General features: G+C 51.6%; 2 protein-coding genes across 2 annotated transcripts in view; both read right to left on the bottom strand.

The window, feature by feature from the left end:
- Nucleotides 1–10129, bottom strand: part of LOC308066362 (sodium- and chloride-dependent betaine transporter-like) — a 49441-nt gene extending 39312 nt beyond the window's left edge. The window contains exon 1 of the mRNA XM_080393547.1: nucleotides 563–10129. Within this exon, the coding sequence (XP_080249673.1) occupies nucleotides 563–755 (193 nt within the window). The 5' untranslated portion in view covers nucleotides 756–10129. The remainder of the gene's footprint in view (nucleotides 1–562) is intronic.
- Nucleotides 10130–13836: 3707 nt separating this feature from the next.
- Nucleotides 13837–25379, bottom strand: part of SLC6A13 (solute carrier family 6 member 13) — a 50827-nt gene continuing 39284 nt past the window's right edge. Inside the window, exons 11-17 of the mRNA XM_080393521.1 lie at nucleotides 23417–23541; nucleotides 22715–22827; nucleotides 22431–22568; nucleotides 21195–21297; nucleotides 20449–20549; nucleotides 19841–20011; nucleotides 13837–18648 (exon numbers count right to left, since the gene is read on the bottom strand). Of these exons, the coding sequence (XP_080249647.1) occupies nucleotides 18529–18648; nucleotides 19841–20011; nucleotides 20449–20549; nucleotides 21195–21297; nucleotides 22431–22568; nucleotides 22715–22827; nucleotides 23417–23541 (871 nt within the window). The 3' untranslated portion in view covers nucleotides 13837–18528. The remainder of the gene's footprint in view (nucleotides 18649–19840; nucleotides 20012–20448; nucleotides 20550–21194; nucleotides 21298–22430; nucleotides 22569–22714; nucleotides 22828–23416; nucleotides 23542–25379) is intronic.

The following is a 25379-nucleotide window of genomic DNA, read 5'->3' as shown; positions in this document are numbered from 1 at the left end:
GAGAGTCACACAAGAAACAAAAGGGAAGGGGAACGAACCCTTCCTGGGGATGGGTTCTCCTAGTGGTGGGTTGCCCACTGGGAGAACTGCTCCTGGGGAAGAGGTAGCAATGTCCTTCTAGGGGTATCAGGCCTTGGCAAGGATACCAGCACCACCAAACCCTTTCCTAACAAGGACCTGAGAGAGGTAGGGGTGGCACAGAGAATAAGAAAAGGGAATTATGCCGGAGGATTTTGCTGATAGTTTACTGACCACTCACAGCATTTGGTGGTTTTGGAAGATGACTTGTTTCTCAAGATGTCCAAGAGCCTTAAAGAGTTACTAATGTTCATTTTGGCATCTGAATTTGGGAGAGCTGCTTTAAGAAACAGTACCCGCTAGGGAGCTGGATTCACCCCTCAGGTTTTTTTCCTCGTGGATTTTGCAGGAGCTGATTTGCTGGAGGAGAGAATAAGGGAGTGCAGGTGGGGGCACACGAGGCATAGGAGAAATGGGTCAGGCATCCATGTATCTCTTGTCGTGCCTACAGACCTAGGATAACTCATGCATGCTATGAACTTACCACCGCCGTTCTTGTAGCAGAGGTACGGGAACCTCCACACATTACCCAGACCAATTATCTCCCCAGCCACAGACAGCACAAACTCCATTTTGCTACTCCACTGGCCTCTCTCTTCCATTTCCTCCTTTTCTATCTCTTCAGGGGCTGCAATGGCCCCATTGGCCTCTCCTTCCTTAGCCACGGCTCCTGTCATGGCTCTGTGGGACAGAGGAAAGAGACGACATGGGCTGTAAGGAACCACTGTAGGACATGCTGGTGGGAAGAGGAGGGAGGGGACCCATCTCCACAACAGATCTATTCCTAATATCACCGTGAGGTTCCCTTATCCTCTGTAAAATGGCTTCTTTAGTGTCAGCATGAAGCATTTTCACCAAGTTAAGTCAGTGTTGAAGGGATGGAGGAAAGGTCACTGGTCAGGTGAGACGGGCCCACCTGCACCACCCCTTCACTGGACTCACCCCTGAATTCACCCTTCCACCCCCCACAGCCCCTTCCTCATCCTTCCCAGAAGACCAGCCTTAGTGTACCTCCATCTGCCCCTCCGCACCCTGACTAAACCGCTCTGCGTCTCCATCAGTGCTGGAAACTTGGCTGGAACCTTGGAAACAGCAGTTCAGAGGAAAAGAACAGGAGCTGGAGCTGAAGCAGGGCCTGGTGGCAGGAGTTTCCCTTCCACATGTGCTTTATACAGCAACTGTCTCCTTCTGGAGTGGTTTCAGAGGGCCAGATAAAAATGTTACCAATGAACTGTCTGAACAAGAATGGACAACCTGCCATCTTACTTCAAGGCATTGCCAGGAGTGCTGTCTTTGACCCCCTGGACACTACATTGCACTACCACATGGCCTTCCACTTCAGCAAAATACTTATTTGACCCAGGGTCCCTTCAGTAACAGACATGGGCACCAATCCTCCACCTTTGCTCAACCGTGCAAAGAATACAGAGCAAGGAAACGAAGCCGTGAGATGAACAAAAGGACCTCATACCTGTGAGGTGTTTCAGGTCTGGGCAAGGAATATCGAGGTTAGACAAGCTCAGTTACTGCAGTAGAAATGTTCGTAGGAAAAAGCCCAGCAGTGGAAACACGGAGTGAAGTCACTGTTGGAGGAAGCACATCGAATGTGACCGGCCCTCTAGGGTGGTATGAGGAAGACATCCTCCAGTCTATACAAAGTCTTGAATTATGTTTAGCATCATCTTGATTAAGCAAAGTTGGTGGCTGCTTGGTACAAGACACGATTTTCTATCATATACAAAGTCCTTTAATTGGCTAGGTAATTTACTAGCCAAAATTCACACAGACCAGACTGAACGTTCTTTTTCACAACATCTTCGTATTGTTTACAGGCATTTGATTATGAGAAGAAACTAAAGTGTGAAGAAAGAAAGCTCCCTTTTACTTAGCTAAAAAAAATTCTCCTCAAAAGCTTGCTGTGATGAGTTACGCGAGATAGGATGCACATGTGAGTCCACCCAGAAAGCACAGACCTAACACGAGCAGGGTAGCAGGTGAACTGTGCCAGGGAAGTCCTAACTCTAGCCACATCTCACTGGTGGCATTACTGAGCAGAAGCTCAAGGGATACACACTCCCATACCAGGGTTAGGGAACTACACTACAAATCTCTCCAAAGCCTCTCCAAAGCAACAGCATCTCTGCTTCCATTCCCTCCAGTTAAGAGTACTAAGAAATCAGGCCTTTGTTCCTTCACATCAGCTTACAGCCTTGGTTTGCTGGTGGTTTGATAGGTTTTTTAATAGCACAACTATCATTCCTTGTGTGCCTCCTAAGGGGACATCCCCATCTCCAGGGAGCAGCAGGGACAGCAACCTGCATCACTCACACTGCTTAACTCTTCTGCTGCCCTGGATCTGCTCTGGACCACTTCAGCTTGCTCTCTCCCAGGCAAAGTCCAAGTACAGCTCTGGAGGTGGCTCAGGCCAGGGACCGTTACCAGTCAGCAACTCAGTGGTGAGCAAGACCTCATCACCCTTGATGTCATGTCCTCTACCTGATAGGACCACCAAACCTATCCATCAACCTTTTACACCAGGATGGTGCACCAGGACCATGACAGCTATTCCCTCCCTCCTTGTACCTACTCTCTCTCCAGTCATCTCCCGCTGAACTAGCACCAGGGCATGAGCCATCTCATGTGAGTAGGGACTACCAGGGAGTCTGACCTAACTGGGAATAAGGGTGAATGTAGTCCTAACATCAGACTGGTCCAGCAGCCTAGAAACATCACGGCACCTGATTTGGTGTAATTTTCAATGGGGCAAGGGGGAAGCAGGAGCAGGAACTGGTTGGCCATGCTTGCACTTACTCCACACAAGGCAGCATCATTATTGCCATGTCTCATTTGCTTCTGTAAGTGGCACAAATTAAATGATTTCATGAACACTAACCCTCTGGATATATCAGACCCTGGGGCAAAGAAAGATGTTTGCATATGATACGACAAATTCTACTGAACGTTCATAGCAAAGCAAGCCATTTTTTTGCACCAGGCATGTTGCCTCCCTCTGTCAGCCAAGTAAAGAAAGGAAACCAGATCTCACACTGCAATACACAGATTGCTCTCTAAACGCCCAGGGAAACAACAGTCTTTGTTTCCCCACCTGCCTTCCTTCTGAAGGCCCCATCCTATTACCTTTGAAATTAGAGGCAAATTTCCATGGACTCCGAATGCAGAGGGCCAAATCCCATGCAAAGGATTAACACTGCCTTTAGTAAAAGGGGCTGCAGCAAGAACAGGGGAGCATAAACCACAGAGGAGAGCAGTCAGGAATCATTGAATGCCATCCTCCAGGCTGTGAAGCTGCCTCTTCAAAAACATTGCAGAAAGATTCTGGTCCCCTATTAAATTTGAGAGGTTTTTTAAGGTTTTTTTCCAGTAAGGGCTTATATATGGGCAGTACCAGAGTGGGCACAGCCAGCTCCAGTGTCAAATGCAGATGCACCGGGGGCACTAAGGAAGCAACCTCCCTTTTTTCGCTAGCCCTTGCCCTTTACGGTACCATATGCTGGAAAGCACCTATTGGCTGGCATTGCTTGCACTGCCCCAAACCCACAAAGTCCTACAATATGTGTGGATCTACACTTGAGTCTGAAGTTGAATCAGTTCTCTAAGAGGCTTGTACAAAACTCTAACCCGACATTTAAAGAAGGTGGTGCAATCCAGAATTCAAGGCATGCACCCTAAATGCTGGCTGGTGCAGAGCCAGCACAGAGGTCCTCCCAGTCCCGGCTTTGACCCCTTCACTTAACACCTGCTGGGTTGGACTGGGAGGTGGAAATACCAGGCCCTCCCACCAGTCTTTTCTCAGTTTCTAAAGCTCAGGGAAGGCTCCTTTTCCCACTGCCTGCTTGCAGCAAGGCTTGCCAGCTGGCTAATCAGTTCATTCAGATGCTGCAGCACAGTCTCCTCATCTTTGAGAGGAGCAGAGCTCCACGCACTGTCAAATGTGAGAGAAAAAATAACACATACTTAATGAAACGTGTTTGATCTGCCACAGTCCTTGGCACGTTCCAATTTGCTGCAGTCCAGGGCACATTATCAAGTACGATGATGCTTAAGTCTGGGTTCATTGAGGATGTCATGAGAAGCTGACAGGAGAAGGCTTAGTTAATCCTTTGCTTTTATTCTTTTAATGCAAGGTGGGTCCAAGAGCCAGCCTATTCCTACTAGCATTTGTGGTTTACCTGCTTTTGTGTTAGACCTGTTTCACACGTGGGAGTGGAGGAAAATCACAATCAGGGAGTCACCTCCTCTCACCCAACAACAGGAAGGGAATGCCCTGAGTGCCAGCCCACAGCCTCAGCCCTGTCACCAGCCTCCACCTCAGGGACACCTGGACCAGGGCTTTGACTTGGCACCTCTGAGGTGCTCAGTGCACCTCTCCTCTGACTCCTGAATAGGCCACCGCCAAGGACAGAAGCTGGAGTGCTGCAATGGGGAACAGGGCTGGGACAAACATAGACTGGCAGGGGAGATACGGCACTTGTGGCTTCATTTTCCTATTTCCAAAAGGGGGAAAGCACCCTGGTTATGAAATGGAACCTTTTCAACTGGGAACAGGTGGTAGATTAAACCAGTGCCCAAAGTTTTGGCCCCTTGTGCCGTGACCTTCAGGCTTCTCCCTTCCCAGACAAAGCGCAGCATTACACATCCCCACTGCTTCCCTTTCTGCTTTGCCTGCTGTTTCCATGAGAAAGCCTATTCACACACCTCCTGGCTCTTTTCCTGAACATCTAATCCTACTGTGCTCCTGCCCTATGTGTTCCCAGGCCAGATGGGGATTCAAATAACTTCTTGTTTCCAGCTAGGAACAATTTGGCTCTCCCACAGCAGCCACAGCCACCCACTGTGTTACACCGTCCCCAACAGGCAGACATCTTCCTCTCCCTTTGGATGCCCCTCTCCTTAATACATGAGTTTGGAGAAAAGATTTTGCCCCTCACTGCCTGCCTGCACTTTTTCTGCTGTTTCTTCACCAAAGTTTGGAGAAAAATCCTCAGACTCCCTTGCTCCCAGCCTCTTTTTTCCCCCTGCCATAAAGTTTCTCCAACTGTTAAGACATCACCTGGCTTGGTCCACAGTCTACCCCTCTCCTGGACCCACTCAACCACCACCACCTTTCCTCCTCAGTTCCCTCTGACATTGCCAGTCTCTTCTCGAGGTACCTTGCTGTCTTTTCAACCCTCAGCACTTTAAGGAGGTGCCTTTTTCAAGGCCTGGAGTATCCTTTGCAGACATGACCCCTAGCCTGTTGTCTTCCCACAGGGAAGAGGGGGCTTCCTCTGTGCCCAGTGCAACAGGCAGCTCTGCATGAAATCGTACTGGGCTTCATACTAGGCTTGGTGCATGGAGGCAGCCACGTTTTCCTCTACAAGGTTTATTGATGAGAAAATAAGACTACACCTGGGTTTCCCAGGCACTGGAAAGAGAGCAGGCAGCATGCAGGCAGCCATAAACACAGACCTCACCAAGTTCCCTTCTTCAATATTTGAATGAGGTAGCCCAGTGTCCTTTTGGTCACACATTTTGGGCTGTGTTTGTCCCACACCTACCAACATGAAATTCTTCAAGTATGGCCACAAAAGGCAAGGAGAGCCCAGGACACCTCTGAAGCACTGTGGACACTCACCAGCTGGGTCTGATGGGCCAGATGCATGACGTGAGAGAACAGCATTTGTCGGCTTTATTTGGGAACAAGCTGCGACTAAAGGGGGAAGGCAGGAATGAGAAAGAGGACAATGAAAGTATCCTTTGAAGGTAAAACATGGTGATATCCTCAGCCTCTCCCAGGGCAAAAAGGGCTTATTCAGGGCTGCTCAGGTGAGACAAGGAACAAGAGAGAGATGGGAGAGACTAGAGAGAAGCCACCTTGGGTTTTGGCATCAGAGGAAGAAGCCATTAGAAATGCTCCTAAAGCTTTTATTTCCACAAACTTACTGCCTGTTCCTGAGTGCTGTCACACAGGAGCTCCTACTGCTGGGACGTTAACATCCTCCGCTTAACCTCCTCTGCTGTTTTATCTTAAGGCAAATGGGAGAAGAACAATCTCAAGAGCAAACAGTGAAACAGAGTGAACAGCAAGCAGAGATGTCATTAAAAAGCAGCCAATAATACTTATTAGAGGGAGCACAGTTTTAAAGCACCTTTGGACACTCATAGGTGCTGCCTGAGCTGCAGAAGGCAGAATTGCAGGTGATGATGCAGACAGCTGCACTGCACTTCTAGTTCTTGGTTTCATTTTGAAACAAGCAGCAACCAAGCACGTAAACTGCAGATTAAGGTGGGGAGGGAGGAATCAGAAAGCAAGCAGACCGGGCTGTGTTACAAAAGAAGGAGCAGGAGGACACATAAAATTCTCTGGTTGCACAATATGAGCCAGCAGTTAGTCGGCAGCTGAAATCCTGCGTCGCATTTCGATGACAGGAGGCGGGGGCGGCTGTGGGGGCAGAGACACAAAATCAGGGCTCAGTGAGGAACAGCAGTGCCAAGGTATGGCTTAAGAAACAAACCTGGTTAGAATAGAGCGTGGGGGCTGCTACTGGAATAGGTCATATCTGCAAGATGGACAGGAAAATATTAGCAGTAGAAGTAAGTGCTTTCCAGCCAATCTAAGAGCTGCTACGTGAGCAGGGATGGCTGCTTCAACCACAGCTACTTCCAATCCCGAGTGCTGCTGGAGAACGGCTCACTCCAGCTGCAAAAAGGAGAATGGCAAGGGAAAGATGCAGCAAGAGAAAGACTGATCAACTCCAGGACAGCAGTCAAAATTAAAATGCCTTTCATTTCAAGCTGTTGGAAGCTTGTTGGCTTCTTTACACTTTCTAATTAACTTCCAGCTTGTGTGGGCTGCAGGGCATTCTCGAAGCATCTGTTCAGCAAGGTTCATGGGACACAGGAGGCTGTCACAAGGATCAGATCCTGCTTACATGGTCTCCAACGTGAAATAAGAGCAACGCTTCTGCAGTCAGTGAGTTTGCTGCTTACTGAAACCAGTAAGAGTGAGATAAGAAGTAACTGTGAGTTTACTAATGACATGTACATCTGTGATACAAACTGCAAGGATTACAGAACATCATCCTTCAGAGCACACGCCCTCACGCTCGGGAGGGGACAAATGGCTCCTGCCCTGTCCTCAGCTGCCAGGACAGGAGAGCCTCACAAGTACCTAGTGGTGGCTGGACTTTCCTGAGGATCAGGAGCAAATCCCCTGCTAAAAGCAGTGTAAGCTGTTGTTCTTAGTGCCTGTTCAGTTCAGTCTCTGTTGGTGTTTGCAACTCACCAACCCTGCTCTGGGCTACAGAGACACAGAGGTGGTTTCTTGCTCCAGCCTAAAAAAAAAATGAAGACTAATTGATGAAGTGCATAAATGGGGTGTAAATATGATCAGAAAACAGCCTTTGCACCAAGCTAGATACTCTTCAAGACCTCCGCTCAGTCCATAGTCTGTATGGTCCATAGGTTTGTATTCTACTGCCACATAGCAGGAGCTTCAGCAGCATGCAAACACAGCAGGATCCTTCTTACAGAGCATCAGAGACAGATCTCCTGCAGACACAGAGCCAGGCTGGCCCCAGCCTGGCCCCAGTGGAACCCCTAGAGCCACGCACCCACTGGCCGGAGGTGTCTGGCTGAAGTCCCACAGCTGCGTCAGGCTTGCTCAGAGGTGCCCATGCACAGCTGAAGTGTGGGGACAGCATGGCTCCCATTACTGGCTGGAGGAACGGAGCAGGTGAATGGCACGCAGGGTGAAAGCCGCACCGCTTCAGCACCCGCTCTGCAAACAGGCACACCAGGGGCACAATGGGGCAGTGACCTTTAGGGCAGCCTGGAGGTGCCCCACAGGAACAGGACAGAGTCCACAGGAGGAGACACAGTGGCTACAGGGCTGCCACTTCACTGAGGCAGCAAATTCATGGAACAAGACACGCCACTCCACAGCCCTGGGCAGATCAGGTGAAGGGAGGGAGACTGCCAGCCCCCAGCACTGCGGCTTGGCTGCCTGCCGCTCACCCAGGCCAGCCTGGGTCTGGAGGCTGAGGGGTTAGGGAAGGGTGGGCAGCAAAGCGGCAGGTGTGTGAGGGTCTGCACAAAAATCCTAACCTCTGCAGTGCCTAAAATATGAATCCAGCAGTTACTTCCCTGGGGCTACTGCTTCAGGGCAGGAAAGCAGAAGACCCAGTGCTCCTGGCAGCCAGTGTCTCCAAAAGTCTGTGGTTCGGAGGTGGGAGAGCACGGCAGGGGATTTGGCATCACACTAGGTAGGCACTTCTAGTTAAACTCCACCAGGCAGGCACACCCTGCCTAACCTCCCGAAGACACAGCCTGGGGACACTTGCTATCAGTGATGAGAAATGGGGAGGATGGAAAAAGAGTACTCAAGCAAAACTCTTCTGAAAGGCAGGTGAGGTTATGGCATGACACATTACCTTATGCCTCCCAGCACAGAGGATGAGGGGAGCCAACAGCTTATTTGGCAGCGCCCCGTGCCTTGGCACAGATGCATGCGCAGCCATTGCAGAGCCGTGGAGCAGCGCTGCATGGGCTCCCCTCAATGACCGTCCCTGCATCAAGCTCCCTGTTCAGCCCTGCACAGGGAGCCCAGGACGCTGCAGCCTGCTCAGGTGCAGGCTGGGGATCTACCTGCCTGACCATGGGAAGGCTCATCCATCTCTAGTTGGTACATAGGACAAGGCACATCTGGTAAAACTGGGACAGGCAGAGGTGCCTGCGGACTGACTCTTAGCAGTGCCCGTGGTAATGTCACATTGCAATGCGATTGGGACTGCATCTCACCTGCACCCTCTGAGGGCCAAGCTATCTGCTCTCCAACGTGGGGCACCAAAATTTTCCTATAGCTCTGCCCAGGAGCATGGGCAGGTAGAGACAGAGTGCAGGGCCCATTAGCCTGCCCTCTGCAAGGACCACATCTGCACCCACAAATCCAGCAAAGATGGGCTGTTGCAAAGCCGCAAAGGTCAGGTCCAAGGTTCGGCCTTGTGTATCAGCAGCTGTCAAAGAAGAAAAACTGGGGCAATGGCATTTCCAATGGCACTGGATGAAAGCCCTGATTAGTAGTGATTACTTTAAAAGCATTGTTGATTTAAGGAGACACAGATCAGGTGTTACGAAACCCCGATGTGTTCTGCCTGAGCTTGCTCACAAATATGCCCACAGACCCCTAGAGTTTAACATATGCACAGACTGTGCTGTTTCTCTGCCTCACCCTGACGAACAAATTTGATGTAGCCTCTGAGGCAAGAAGAACAAGCAGCACACTCCCAGGCACTTTGTTTAGAGCTGCAGTTCCCAAGTCAGTGTTCCAGCTCCAGCACCTCTGCAGAGCGGCACAGGAGGAGAGGGAGCCACTGCCTTGTGTTGCAGGAACTGAAATGCCTACAGCCTACCTCACTCCTAACACTTTTCCTTGTGTACCTGTTATCACCTAGCCATTGTTACCCTTCATCCCCACCCCTGCCTGGCCCACTCTCAGCTCTCTTCTCAACTTCTCTGCTCTCCGAGTCCTTTTCTTTCTCTCTCTCTGCTGCTACAACCTTCAGTACTAATTACCCATCTTTCAGGCATCCCTTTGCTCTGCAGCTTACCGGCAGCCTCCCAGCATCATTGCTGCATGTCATCTCCTATAGGAACCACTGAAAGAAAAACTCTTCACTGGGTTGATCCAAACTAATTATTTTCTCCCCATCCTCCAGCTCTCTCTTCCTTTGCTTAACATTAGGAAGCTTTTCCCCTTGTAGTTTTGCTGGCCCACTCCCCAGAGCATGGCAGACAGCTAGCATGCAGCAGCTGGCTGCAGGAAGACCAGAGACACCAGCAATCCCAGTGTGACACATGTATCCAGTCAGATCTGCTCAATGAGCTAACACCCAACTCACCTGAACACAGCACAGATCTCCCCCAGGCAAGACTGTCCTGTCCCAATGGAGTCCAGGCAGAGAATCCACCAAGAGCCAAAGAGATACAGCAACAGTTAAGGCAAACACTCCCCTCTCTCCTCCTCCTGTTCCTCCCCCTCCACCACATCACCCCACCAAATTATGACCCAGCTTCTGTGTTGGATGGCAGGAAGGGAGGTCCATCCAGGCAGGCGGGAGAACTTTCTCCCCAGCTCCCTTACAACATATACCTCTCCAGACCTTGAACTGTGGCCCTGACAGGAAAGCAAGAAAAGAAAGCAGTCATGGTCAGGCAGGGTAAAGGCCCAACGTTTGCAAAGATCAACCACAGCCATCAGTGGAGTGACTCCGGCTCCACTCGACCTCAGCAGGAGGGAGGTCTCCGCTTGCAGACCCCGCAGTATGGCCCAGGCTGGCTGCCACATGCCTTACTGCTCTGGGGCTCCAGCACTTTCGTGGGATAGTGGCATCCCTTAAAGTCATCCTGCAAATATGCAAAATTTATTATCTCCATCTCCAGAGACCACAACACTAAACCTTCTTCAGTGGCCAAGCTCAAGACTCACCAACACCATCAGGCAGATGGAGCAAAAGGCAGAGAGCAGGTGGAGGGGGGACCTTTGTCTCGTGCTCACACAGACCCCTCCGTGGCTGCCTGTGCCATACACTGCAAGTGCAAACACAGCTCATACGAGAGAGCTCTGTCAGCAGTGAGAGATACTGCTGGAGCCTTGGTTTCTGTAGTGTCTGTGCTCACTAGAAGCGAGTAATTCTGCACCTTTGCCCTGGTAGCTTTCTTTGTACCCACCTCAGCCCCGATGCACTTTTCCAGGGCTTCTCGTGACCAACGCCAGCAGCAGGCATGCCAGTTATGCCATTTTTCTCAAGACGGTTCAGCTCACATTCTTTTTTTTTTTTTTTTAAGGTTACATTTAATGTTATTAGTTTTGTCTTTTTCTTTTTCTGTTAGTGTGCCTGCCAAATTCCTATTGACCTTTTCAGGTATCCACATAGTCAAACCACAGCAGCATGCAGGACTAGAAGCTAGGACACATCCAGCACATGCTCCAACCTGCTCACCTGTGTCAGGGCTCACCAGATGAGCACCCCCCAGCCCCCTCAGTAGGAAACCTGGGAGCTGACAAAAGCTCTCACTATAGCAGAGTAGGAAGGCGGTAGGTTTATGTTCCTGCACACTCTATAGATGTAATTTGTAATGTTGTCTCAAAAGATTCCTCCATGGGTGCCAGAAGCCAGTGAATCAGATTGCATTAGAGCACACCAGATTGCCCTGGGGACAGGCAACACTGGAGATGTGCATGAAGGGAGTCACCCCTGTGCCTGGCAGCATTCTCAGGATAAACCACTGAGGACAGCGCTGGAGACAGGAGGGAAAAACATCTCCTTCTACTTTGGGAGCGTTTACTTGCTACCTCAGCTGACACTGCGGGAGCCAGTCTGGGCCCATGCTGCTGGGCAGCACAACGCGGCACAGACCAGCTCAGGGTGAGTGCTTGGGGATGTCCCCAGGATGTCCCCGGGCTGGGGAGCTCTAAGCCAGCCCAGCCCCATCCCAGAGGCCCCAGCTGGGCATGGGGCCATGAGGGCAGAGAGCTGGGGTCACAGTTGGAGCAGGCAATGCCTCTTCACAGGCAGTCAAAGCATACCCTGCTTCCAGGATTAAACTTTCCAAGCGTGCCGTTTTTCAAAGCCCTGACTTTCACCTACCGTTTGGGCTGGTTGAGTGGGTTGGTCCCATACCCAAAGAAATACAGGCTGATTCTTCTCTTGCATGGGTAGCAATCAGAGGGGCCAGGCTCCACCATCTGCCTTTCAGGGGCTGTCTCTGAAGTCCTGAAAAACCACAAGGTGAACATCACTTACTGGCTACACGACACAGGCACTACACTGCCTCTGTCCCTGCTAACAAAGGACAGTGCCACTGCCTGTCCTGCCATGGAGAACTGGTGTGACCCGGGACAGCTGGGGAAAAGGTGCAACAGAGGTTATCTACATATGAAAAGGGGATTGAGATAAGCCTAGGTAAGCAGAGCTGACCTAAAAATTTGATTTATCCACATTGAAGTGTTTCACAGGAGCATCACAGTTTTCTTGCAAAAACGTAGATGGGAAATGACCTGTATGACATTAAGGTAAAACAAGAAGAAAGTCAACCTAAATGAAAACTTTATCTATCAATGTGTGAAAGTCATTTTCCAGCAGGAAAAAAGGCTGCTGGTTCTGCTTTCCAGCCCAGAAGGTACACTCAGGTTTCAGAGTTTCCCACCAGGCATTAATTCACTGTGTTTTTAAATCCTGCTACAGACATGGGGCACCTTTCTCCCACCGCAGCAGCCTCCATGCAAGTGATTGCACTAGTGTGATGTCCCAGACTGAAAACCAGAAATCACCTTCTGACCAGTCCAGCTGTGGAGATACAGACTTGTGCTCAGCCCCATGCCAGGAGAGTGCAAGGAAAGGGGTGACGCACTCCCTGACCACTAATTGCCACCTTTACTGGCAGAGACAGCCCCTGGGCAGGCGCACTGAGCTGTGCAGCTGTGTAGGTAGGACAGCACTGATAAAGGATGTGGCAATCTGACTGCAGGTCTCCCCACGGCATGGGTTCCTCCTCCGCCACTGCCACGGGCAGAGGCAGCTCCCTACGGGGGCTAGCAGAGGGACTATGTGGCAGGACACAAGCCCAAGGAGAGGAGCCACAGCCAAGGCTCATTTGGCACAGGGGACAGACGTGGGCAGGGATGAGCCCTAGGAGCTTTGGCAGGGGTGGGGGATAAATGCCAACCCCAGGAAAGGAGTCTTGACACAGGGGTATGGAGGGAGCTGGTAGGGGGAGAAGCAGCTCTCCTGGCAGCTTGGACAGGGAGAGTGTGAATGAATCTGCTCTTAAACACACTATCCCTGAAGGGGAAGTGCTGCTTGCAACAAAACCTGGAAACATGCAAAGCATCCTCCCCCCCAGGCAGCATAAACCCCTCTCAGAGCCGGGACCCCGCAACGTGTGGCTCCAACACCAGCAGAGCCTTGGTCTCTATAGCCCTCCCCACAGTGCATCACGAGGTGTGTTGTGAAGGAAGAGATGGCAGCGTCTGATTTTGCAGGCAGCAAAGCCAAGGCAAGAGGAAGCGCCATCGCTGTGCCCAAAGATGCACAAGAGGAATGGAAAGCACTGCTGTCCCACCACACAGAGGGATCTGCTCCCTCTGCAGCTGCCAGCCCAGAGCCTGCAACATGGGTTTCCACACCCTTCCGTCAACACAAACTCTCTGCAAAATGACCTGATTCCCTCAGCGTGCCAGACCCAGGGTGGCTGGAGACCAGGACTCAACCTACTGCACCAGCCTTTGCCCTGACGGATGACTAATCCCAACCTCAGAGATGTCCTGCACCTCCACCAAAGTCTCCCCACCCCCCGCCTGCAGGCTAGCAGTGCACCCTTACCTCCCTTTCTACCTTCCCTTTTCTTCCCTCAGAGCAAGTGTTGGCTTTTCCCATTATTCGGGTCTCCCCACTGTTCCCTCCCTTCCAGCCGGCTCTGACACACCTCCCTGGCAGCAGCAAGCCGCAGGCCCCACGATGGTTCCCTCTTCCACGAGCCACTGAGACACACAGGGCTTCAAGCCAAAAGAAGTCCACTTCTCCCTGGCCCAGCTCCTGGGAGAAAGTCTGCCAGCGTGACACCCTGTGGCTGCATGCTCCTAATCGTTACAGGCTGGGGAGGTGGGCGCTGGGGGTTGTTTTGGAGACAGAGAGGCCTGCAGCCCTGGTCACCCTCCTCTCTGGGTCACCTGCAGCAGAAGCCACCACTGTCCTCACTTACCTTATGACTGACACCTTTCCTAACAAAACAGGAGAAACACTGGTTCTCCTGCCGCTGCTTCTTTGGTCAGGAACTTGCCTGGCTGACTGAATGCTATGTTTGTGGAGGAGTTTCCCCTAGGCATTCGTATAATTTATTTTTTATGTTTATGGATAATTTCTGCTTAAGTAAGCCTATGACTTCCTACAGTAGTTTCACCGTAACTAATCACAAGTGAACATAACCAAAGTCACAAGTGCTAACGAGGCCCCTCAGAACCGGGATGGGCTCTGGCAGCTGCAGCACTGCTCCTGTGCCAGGCTCCCAGAGAAGATGAGGCTGTCAGGAGCCTCCATCTTTGGAGGTATGGGCAGGGTGAGACATGAGCTATTTCACAGCATCCCTGGTGGGGGAAAGGATGAGGCAAGGGCAAATGGCTTAGGAGCCCAATGTTGACAATAAAGGTCGTCAGGAGCAAGGATTAGCAATGCTAGGGAGACACCTGTGGTCTAACAGCTTCTCTGAGACTAACCTCAATGCTCACTTGATCAGAGACCAAGGAGGACCACGGAAAAAAGGCAGGCAGAGGACACGTGGGTATGTGCCTATTTGCTCCTGCTTTCCCTCCCTGCTTCCTCAGGGCAGTTGAGCTTGTTGCGTGTGTTGTGACAGCAAACATCTCTGATGCACGAGGCACGAGGACACAAAGGACAAGGTCATTCTGCAGGGACAGAGAAGCGCATGTTACTGCCCAAAGTGATGTGACTCTGGACAGGTCAGGTGGAGAAGGGGGTAACCGAGTCACTGGCAACTTTCAGAAGCAACAGCTTCCTGGATCTGTCTTTGTGCTTCCACATGTGTGCTTCCCTTATCTGCACCATGCAGATCCCCATCCTGCAGGCCGCTAACCACGTTAGCAGACAAGGGCCCAGCCAAGCACCCTGCTCTGAGGGATATGCTCATTTGCACTGGCCTGAACAGATTATTTGGGGATCTCTGCTTCACAGGATTATGTATTCCACGCGTTAAGACATTAATCTTCCTCTGTTCTCTCCGTTTATGCACCATGGCCTGTCTTCTCCCAACAGGTCCACATTTCTTGTCACCAAAATGTGCAACACAAGTCACATTACATGATTCTTCAATAGCCACAGAAAACTATTTTGTATTATCACTAGAGGCAAAGGAGAAGGACCTCTCAAATTGGGCATCTGTTCGAACAAGCTGAGAGTCCCAGTGTTCGGGATGCTCCCCGCAGGAACAGATGCATCCAGGTCCACAGGTCCATCCCTGAGATCTGAAGTCTCTCCCCTGCCCTGTGTGGGCATCTCCATCCATGAAGGAGGACTGATCAGGGGGCTGAGACTCTTTCCCAGGCACCGCTGATGCAAGCACCACAGGATGGGAAAAACGGAGCCTAGTTTCTGCAGACAGATGAACAGAAAGGTCCAAGCACTAATGACCTGGGGCAGAATCTCAGGGCCTTCTTTATTTTGATGTGAACTTCTCGTTTGAAACAAAACAAAATCAAAACAACAGAAAAAAAAAAAAACCAAACATGAAAAAAACCTGGGTCTTTAATCTCATCCCCATTTTCCTGCAAATACTGAGTTGAATTCTCAGGCTAAGTAGCAGATTTTGGATTCTGAAGGTGGGAGATTTCCAACAGCCATGCATCCCCTGTCTAAAGGGACATCATTATCTCCCCAGTTGAAGAAAGTATGAGTAGGCATAAATTCCACAGACTGCAAGAGGAATACTGGGCTGCTCTTGAATGCAATGAAAATCTCTTTCACCATATTCTAAATCATGAACAATCACCATATGCCAAAATCACCATATTCTGAATTTCACCAAAATTCCCTCTAACCATGGGATTTAAAAAGTGTTGTGAAAAACGTCATGTCTGGAAGCTTCAAATACATTAATTTCCGATTTAGTCTATCAACCTTCTCAATAAGCAATACAGAATATACTTGATTCATATTTCAAGCCAGGCATCCCAGGTTCTAACACTTTGTCTTAAAGTCCTATGAGAAATAAGACATTTATTTAAGAATGTCCAGGAAAACCTTTGGTTTTCTTGCTTATCTGACCTGCCTAGCTCATCCAAAGCTTTTACAGCAGTTGGGTCACATAGGAACACACGCTTGGGAGGTTTCCTGGCTCATATATAACCAGATCGATAAACCACATGCCCTGTTCACTGGACACCAGACTATTTTGAAACAAAGCCACAAACTTTTCACCAGACTCCCACTTTGCCTACATGCGGTTGAGCAGACTTTTGGAGATAGCTGTGGACAATTGCTATTTCCTGTTATGGTTAAAATAGCTTCCCAGTGGGCCAAACCTCTTAAAGATATTACTGGAATTGAAAGTATAATTCTGTTTAAGATTAGAATTACATGAATAAAAATATCTCTTGCTGGAGTGTCTAATATGATTCACACAAAAAGCCAACAGAAAAAAAAACCCTTCTGTATTGAACTCCACTCACTCATTTCTAGAAGGAATTTCTATCAGCTAGTACTCTTCCCAAGCGGCAAGGCAACTGGATGGCTCCATCCTCCATCACGCTGTGGGTCTCTTCCAAGAAGGGCTTTCCTGGGTTTCTAAGCTTTTTCCTACCCTCAGCTCACACGAGCCCCATGAAGCACTGTGACAGCTGGGGAACCTGGAGCTCTGAGGCTTTGAGGCTGCCCAGGAAAATCGTGACAGCCAGTTCAGCCCAGACCTCCCGCTCCCCAGCCTCATGGCTCCAGCACCCCCAGCGTTCTCCAGAGGCAGGGATCGAGGCGTGAAAAAACTCAGTGGCTGAGATTTTGATAGGGGAGGTGGCAGGGCTGGCCACAGAGGGTTCACCCGTGGCTGCATATGCAGTCTAGCAAAGGAACCTGCCCGCCCCAAGGTCCTCATGGAAAATAGGCTGGGGAAAGGGAAAACAGGCTGGAAATGAGATGTTACTTCCACAGCCACTCTGGAACAGAGCCAATGAAGCCCCAGAGGAGCACAGATCAGCAGGCTTTCCCCTGGAGGTTAAACCTGCACCATCCCCTCAGTGCTTGGTGCCCATCAGAGTTTCCCAGTCTCAAGGAGTGAAGTCCGCGAGCCTTCAGCACCACCGGCCTCTCTCCCATCTCGGATCACCCAGCTTCAGCAACACTAAACTTGGGCAAACCAAGCTCAAGAAAACCAAGCCCAAGATCCCACTGTTGCCTGGAGATCTCAGCCGGCATGTGCCGGGCCGCGGCTGCCGGGGGAGGCAGCTGCCTGCGGAGGGACCCTCCGCGGGTGGCCGGGGCACGGCGACCCTGGGAAGATTTCTCCCAGCCCTACGGCCGGCGGGCAGGCAACCACCGACCCTGCGCGCAGAGCCAGCCACCCAGCCCAGGGGGCCTGGCCAGGCGGGGGCGGCGGCGGGGGGGACCCCGGCCCGCTGCGGGGGGCGCGTTGCCCCAACCCGCCCCGCAGGGCGCCCCGGCCGCGGCGGTCGCTGAAGCCCTGGGGCCACCTTGCGGCTACCGGCGTGGGCTGCCTCCAGCCGCGGCACCGCAAGCCTCGGCCCGGCGCGGTGCCCACCCGCGCCCGTGGGCTGCGGGCAGCCGAGCACCTCCGGCCGCTCGCTCAGCGCCGCCCGGGCTCCAGCGTCCTCGGGGTTTGCTGGGAGCCATCCAGCTTCCCGGGGTTACGTGTCCGCTGGCTGCCCTCCTCGGATGCTGGGGCTACAGCAGTTAAAACACAAATTTTTTTTTTTACCCAAACAGCCTGGAAACGAGGGGCCCTGTTTGTTGACATAACATGCAGATCCCACTCCAGCCACGCAGCCCTTCTTCCTTACTCAGGAAAACCAAAATGACTGGCATTGGGGCACCTGGAAGGCAATCATCGCAAAAAAGACATAGACCTGCAGAGAGGAGGGACACTTCCCCACAATGCTTCATTTGTATGAAGAAAACACAGACCCACGCGCTTCTCCCAGACCCCGGGAATAGCCCAGTGACTCATCAGCCAGGTGACTCTCTTGGCTGGGAGCTGGAGATGGCTCCGGCAGAAGGTGGCATTGCATTGCCCTCTCTACTCCACCTAAGTGCCCCAGGCCTATGCCTACCACTTGATGGGGGCCTCCAAACTGGTATTCATCCCCTCTTTTCCTTCCTACCTTAACCAAGCTGCCCTTCCTCCAGCCACCCTCCCGTGCCAATGTGCCAGTGCAAGAGAGATCCAGACCTGAATGCCCACCACAGCTCCGCTACCACACATCCCACCTAACATGCTGTGAGCAAGGGATGTTGGTGAGACAAAACTGAGACAGAGTAGGTCTAGAAGGGAAAACCAAGGATTTAATGGAATGAATGGAGAAGCTCCCAAAGTCTACACCGGAGCCACACCTCTGCGACTCTCTGCCACTCTCCACTTCAGGATCAGTCCTTCCTTTCTGCCCACAAGAAGCTTGGGGATACTCAGGAACACAGGTGCTTGATCTGCCCCTTCAGAGCCCTCTCCAGGGAGGGGATTAAGGTGCATTGTTAACTCCATGCAGACCATCTCCACAGCAGCCTCTTCCTCAGCCCTTCAAATCTTCCAGAGAAGGGAGCTCAGCCCAGAAATCCCTCTCTCCTTGGCAAGTGAAGAAACCTTGCGTTATCCAAGGTGGTAAGGGCTGTATAAAAACCATCCTGGGGGGCGGGAGGGAGAGCCACACTGATCCTAGCAATGAGATTCTAGCTCTGTCAGCATCAGGAGGTCAGCTCTGGCGGAGGGAAGGTGCTGTCCTGTTCCAGGCCTGGAAGGCAAGTCCTCAAATGGGCAGGTGAGCTGGCGGAGCCTCTGGAAGGCAAAGGCAGGCATTGAACACAGCTGCAAAGACAAAAGGTAACCTGGGTCCTCCCCTTCCAGTCATGAGTATCATTCAGCCGGTCAGGCCAGGCTGCAGGCCTGGTCCCTAAATGCCAGGGATGTCCCAAATAAGGACAGTTGGCACATCAGAAACTGAGGGGATAAACTCATCTTTCAACCACTTGTTTCAGGACAAGCACAGAGCACATGAGAGACAGTAGGAAAGCTCTGTCCTCCATTTGTTCCAGGCCAGGGCTAGAAAGCAGTCCAAAGAAAGGCTCGTGCCCAGGTACCTCCAGGTCATCCCCTCCAGCAGCACAGGCTGCAAAGGGAGAGCCTGTACCCACAGGTTTGTCTTTAACTGGGACAGCAAGGGCATAAGGGGCTACCCTCTATGTCAGACAGCATGGTGCAGACCATGCTTTTGCAGCTGTGCCCACTCCTCCCTGTCTGTACTGGACACACTGGTCAGGGACCCATTGCTGTCACAACCCATTCTTGAACACTTATGGGAGTGCTCCTGGGTGGTATCCTGGGAGAACAGGTGGTATCCTGGGGTTTCAGGACTGTTTGTGAAACCTCCCCCTGAAACCATGAGCCATGGCAGGGGCAGGATGCCTGTCTGGAGCAAGGTCTGTTTGCCAGCTCCCTGCCCTCCCAATGCTCATTCAGGGCAACCAGCAATGGGTCACAGCAGCTCTGAGAACTGGGCAGGTCCAGGGCACTGAGGCTGTGATGGAAACTTCAAACTCCCAGTGATCCCTTCCCCTCTATCCCTATGGCCTCAGCATAGACTGGGGAACTCAGCTGCCCACAACACTCATGGGATCTGGAGCTTTCTCAGAACAAGTCTTCAAAGCTCAGTCAAGGGCAACCTCCAAACTGGCTTGAGGCACTGGGGATCATCTTTATACTCTCCACTGAATGAACTTTTTCCCAATGGTGCTTGCAAAGAGGCAGAAGCACTAAACAAAGGGTACCAAGAGGCAACAGCCATCTTGGAGCAGCCCTCCAGCGAGGCAGAACATAAAAAACCTAAGTCTGTTATAGCAATGGACTCATTCAATCAATTTATTCTAGGCTCCCTGCTAATTAACTTGCAACTCACAAATCATCCCCCTGCAAGGCTGGATTTCAATACAGAAGCACAGCGCATGCCCTGATCCCAGAGCACCAGCCTCACCTCTCTGAGGGAGCCTTTGATGGTGGAGAGTTTGTAGACAATCCAGAGAGGAATGCATACCATGGAGGAGAGGGCCAGCAGCCAGCCCAGGGTGTCTCCCCACCACGGGTACACATACTTCTTGTTATAAGTCAGTGGTGTGTATTTGATCAGAGAAAACAGGAAGGTTGCCTGGCAAGGTCAAGAAACCAAGAGAAAAAGATCAAGAAAATCAACAACATGAGCCAAGAGAGCTCTTCCTGGTGAGTCCACATCTGCACAGAGTCTCATGGTAACAAAAAGCTCCCTAAGACAGCAACAGAGGGCACACCAGTCAAGCAAGCTTTGCCGGGACAGCCCCCATGTGCAGCACTGGGCATGGCAGCAAGGAACTTGCCCCACCAGCAGACACCTCCATCACTGCTGAGCCAGGCCCCTCTCCCCGTTGTTAACCCCTACGCCTGGCCCCCAGAACTGCAAACACACAGAACAACAGGGTCCCATAGTACAGGCCACACAACCCCTATACATGCACATCCCTCTGTATATATGTAGGTATCTACTATATCTCGGAGCACCCATCTCTGCCCAGCTTCCTCCCCACAGTTCCCCTTCCTGTGGGCCCTCACCATGCAAACCGCCGGGGTGATGAAAAGCCAGCAGTATTTGATGACGGGCCATGGCCGGTAGCCGATCATATCTTCAATGTTATCATAGAAACGCTCAGCACCTGCAGAAGATGGGAAGGATGCCTTGCTGCTACTAAAGAAGGAAAGCAGCAGGGTCTGCATGTCCAGGATCCTGCTTCATGACTGTTTGGATGCTCCCCAGAAGATAAGGCAGTAAATTCAGCGTAGCTGACAGCCCTGTTGGGGAGTTTGCCAGGAGTGTGGCCAGCTTCAGTCTTTGTCCTGGATTAACATCCTCCTGCCCCAGAGCGGATGGGTCAGCAGGGCCAGCCTCTCAGCATCTCCCAGGCTAGGACCTGCACCCAGGCTGAGACCCGAACCCAGGTTTTACCCATCTCTAGTGAATGTCAAGACTGAGAGAGCTCTCAAAAATGTTTGAGGGTCTCAGACTCCTCTATACACACACTGGGAGATTTCCCAGCCAGCTCCAAGTCCCCAGGGAAGGAGGGCCCCAAAAGCAGGGGCACGTAGAAACGTGCTGGGGATACCTGGCCACACAAATCCTCCACGGTGTTGCTGTGAGGAAGCCCTCACCAGCTGAGTCTAGGGGCACCAAAGCAAGGGTTTAGAGGTCTGCCTTGCGCTGTGAAGCAATTGCCAAGATGAGCTACAGACCAGCATTTTGAGGATGGACCAAGCAAAAGCCTGAGAGACCAGAGCTGGGGACCCCCCTGGTTCATACTCACCATAGACCCAGGCGATGCAGAGAGTCTCGAAGATGGCCACAAAGAGCAGGCACATGCCACTGGCAGCATAGTAATCAAAGAGCTGGAAGACATACATCCCACCCTGGGAAGAGCCAAGTGGGCAGCAAGGCGAGGTGGGGAGGGAGAGAGAGGAGAGGAATCAGGTACAGGCAAAGAGCTCCAGCCAGAGTAGGAAACAAATTCAACGTCTTCCCCAGAGCTGGAAGCACCTTTCTCTCTCTGGGACAGGGCTTTAGCCAACAGCAAAGGCCACATCCCTTGTGCTCAAGGCCTGATGAAGACATGCAGATGCCCTGCTTTTAGGAGTCTCTGCAACCCTTCATTCCAGTGCAGAGCAGGGGAGGGCAAGTGACTGCCAGAGATCATGGGGATATTTTAGAAGATAGACAAAAGCAACTCTTGTAGCTGAAGTGAGGTTGGAAACCCCCTTAATAGACAAAATGCGTGCAATTTACTTTAGCATCCTAATTTGCAAAGAGAAGTTGCTGTGCATGCAGTTTTGCAAGCACCTGTTGCTGTGGGCCCAGAGGCTGGCGGCCTGGCTGTTTCACCGCCCGGGTCTGCCAGGCTGGCTACGAAATGGGCCGCAGTTACACACACACATAAAGCTGCAGGTACAACTTCAAAGGCAGCTTTTTCAAAATTGTGCCCAAATGGAAACAGAAGATGCAGAGCATCATGGCAGCATCAATACACACACACACACAGTGCTAGGAGGAATTAAAGGTTTTAAACTAGAACAGTTTAACTTTCAGGCAATTAATCAGAACAAGGGAATATATAGGAAACCAGTGTAATAGATACAGGGTGCACTCAGGCCCACCAAGTTTCCTTACACGAAGTGTTCGTGTAGCTCCGTCCAGGAAGAAAGAGGACAAAGGTGCTCCCCTCACCATGCAACAGGCTACAGCTGTAAAAGTTTGGCTCATGTAAAGATAAAACTATAACCAAAATATGGGCTGTCCAGAGCTCCAACTATCAGTCTCGGCAGGAGAAGTGTCAGGACTGTGACTGGCACAAGGGGTGAGGGCTGGAAGGGAAAAGGTGAATACCTGAGGGCGGGAAGGGCAGCCTCCCGCAGGCACTGTGCAGCAGGATGGGCCTCACCAGCAAGCTCTCAGCCCAGCATGGACCCCCCCACCCACCAGGCCCCCTCTGCCAGGGGGGGAACTTAGACCCAGCAAGCACCATGCAGGTGGTCTGAGCCCAAAATACCTCTGTGAGCATCACCAACCCGACCAGATAGGAGAGGATGGAGACCAGCAGGATGAGGATCTCTCGGCGGTTCTTCTTGCGGAAGATGGTGGGGTACATGTCCACAAGAGCTGTAACAAGGCTCTCCACACAGACAAACTGCAAAAAGCAGAGATCCCACTTCTATCAGCCTGCTCTGACTGGTTCCCCAGCCCCACTGCCACCCCCTCAGCCAAGTTCATGCCTGTCCCAAAGAGACAGTGGCTTTTGTGTGGAAGGGAATTGCCCTGCACCTGCACCTTTACCTGGCTGTCCAGTCCCAGCAAAACAACCATCAGGAAGAAGAAGCATGCCCAGAGTGGGGAGAAGGGCAGCATGACCACAGCCCGAGGGTAGGCGATGAACGCCAGGCCAGGCCCTGGGGGGAGAATGGTTTTCAGAGTGGGAATCGGCATGGCAGTGGCACAACACAGCTGGTGCAGAGCTGCCTGAGGCAGCCACCCAGCCAAAGCACAGGCTTCAGCCATGCAGCCTCTCACTCCAGTTATAGCAGTGCTGTGCATGAAACCCAGGCTCCTCGAGGGGTGGAGGAGCCCAGCAGGAAGGGAGGGAAAGGCAACACAGCAAACTCCAGCTGCATCACCATCGCAAGAGCTGGGAGCCAAGGAAAGCCTCTGAGCCCAGGGGAGCACAGGACAAGCCTGGGCGTATGCCATGCAGGCACCTCACCCCCACACCAAGAGACAGTAGCTGCCTAACCCTAACCCTTACCCTTAGAGGCAGCTTATATTAACCTCAAGAGACAGTCATTACATCTTCATATTTCATGAGTGTGCACTTGTTTCTGCCTGGTTTTTGGAGGCAGAGAGCAGAGCTGCCTGCCAGGATGGGAACCTGCAGCTGCAACACCCATCACCTTAAGGTGGGTGCCCAGCAGGCATGCCCCTGTTTCCGGGGTGCAAGCAGCAGCACCCCCACCGCCCCATCCCACCACAGTCCCCACTCACCCGATTCGGCCACTTCAGCGATGGGCACACCCTGCTCCCCTGCCATGAAGCCCAGGATGGAGAAGATGGCAAAGCCAGCCACAAAGCTGGTGCCGCTGTTGAGGAAGCAGAGGGCCACACAGTCCCTGGGAGGAGGGGGCACAGCATCAGCCAGGTGGGGATCCAGGTACGATGCACACCTCGTGGCAGCCCCCTGGGGCAGCACACACTCTTCTGCCTCAGCCACTGTGCCCACAGCAGAGCCTCTCTCCCAGCATCCCCACAGCTCAGCTCAGCACCAGGAGCTGCAGGAAGATGCCCCAGGGTGGGCAACACAGCAGGAGCCTCCCCCCAGGGAAAGCCTTCTCTAAAGACAGTGTAAAGATGCATTCCTCACCTGAGCTTCTTGCTCATGAGACAGCCTTGCTACACATCTAAATGCCTGGAGTTTAAATTTTTTTCCTTTCTCTCCCCTGGTCCCTCCTGTAGCAGGCAGTACAAGATATTGTTTTTGTCTGGGAAGGGAACATGGATTTTTTTTCCTCAATAGATTTCTCAGACCATTTAAAATCTTCTTGGTTCTCACACTACTAGTTATCTCCTGGTCCTTGCATCATGAGAAAAAAACCGAACAGAGCCATCCACTTTATTTTCACTGATCTGTTCCCTTTTGTCTCTGTTTCATCTCATTCTCACCCATCTACTCTTTAAAGTAAACATTTCTTATCTATCCAATTCCTCTTCATGCTCCAGTCTCCCTAGTCCTCTTCTGACTGCAACCCTGGGGACAACAATAACATTTGCAACATCTTTCCAAGTTATTCAGAACCAAACTGAATGCACCCCTTCTGGCATTTCATGGCCTGCTCTGACTTTATTAAATTCTACTCTGCAAATCCAATGTGATTTTCTTTAGGTATCTAACATTTGGGGGGGTTCATGCTCCTCCCTGCATGTTAACTAGATCTATTCACAGTTTGCAAGCATTTCTAGAGGAAAAAGTACAGTTCACACAGAGCCCCTATGCCATACAAATTCAGAATATTCCTTCCAAAGCACAGCTCTTCATATTGTCAAGGACTGTACAGCACCTAACGCCATTGCTCTGCCTTTGCACTTGGTTTCTAAGGCAGGAGAGGCTGAAAGAGGCCAGCAGAGTGAGCCCCAGTAAATCTCCCGGCTGGTAAGGAGGGTCACGCTCCACCAAGCTCAGCTAACCCAACGAGAAGCCCATGCCAGAACCCAGTTTCTCCAGTTGCTATTAACTGCCTGCTCTCTACTCAAATTATATTCTCAGACATTTTATACTAATTACCGTTTATCTCAAATAGTTCCTCTTCCTTTCCCCTGTTTCTCCCTCTTTCCTCTTGATGTATGCATGACAGGTCAAACCCTCCTTGGAAAAGCATGGGCTGGAAGGTGCTCTCCAGTCACCTGGCAGGTGGGAAGGAGTGCTGCGGTGGAAGGTAACACAGGGAGTGGCCAGAGCAAAGAGGTCTCTCAAGATCTGCACCCAAAAGGGGGCCAGGGAGCCCTGATGATACCCCTTACTGACCCAGAAAACAAGAAATGGTCTATGCCATTTGGTGCCATCTTGGGCTGCTGCCATATGAACATGGTCCCTCCTGCCCACATCTTTTTGTCTTCCAGGCCAGCAAAGGTTACACCTGGCCTGGGATAACTGAGTAGGGCATCATGCTGGTGTCCCTGTGCCCTGTTAAAGCCTGGTCCTGTCTTCCTATGCAAACCAAGGCTGCAGAACACAGGACCAACTCATTAAAATGAGTCCATGCCTGGGAAGAGGCTGGTTGGAGATTTGACTCCAAAACAGAACAATTTCCCTAGCAAAACCAAATAACATAAAAGGTCTGTGTGCAAACAGACATCCCTCCCCTTTCTATAGTATCTTTCAGCTGCAGTTATAATAGCTCTTTACAACCTTGCTGCTAAGCAGCCCCTGTCATCACCTCTATGCCACACATCT

This window comes from Falco punctatus (genome assembly GCF_963210335.1).
Source record: "Falco punctatus genome assembly, chromosome: 6".
Taxonomy (NCBI): domain Eukaryota; kingdom Metazoa; phylum Chordata; class Aves; order Falconiformes; family Falconidae; genus Falco; species Falco punctatus.
This window is presented reverse-complemented; position numbering and strand designations above follow the sequence as displayed.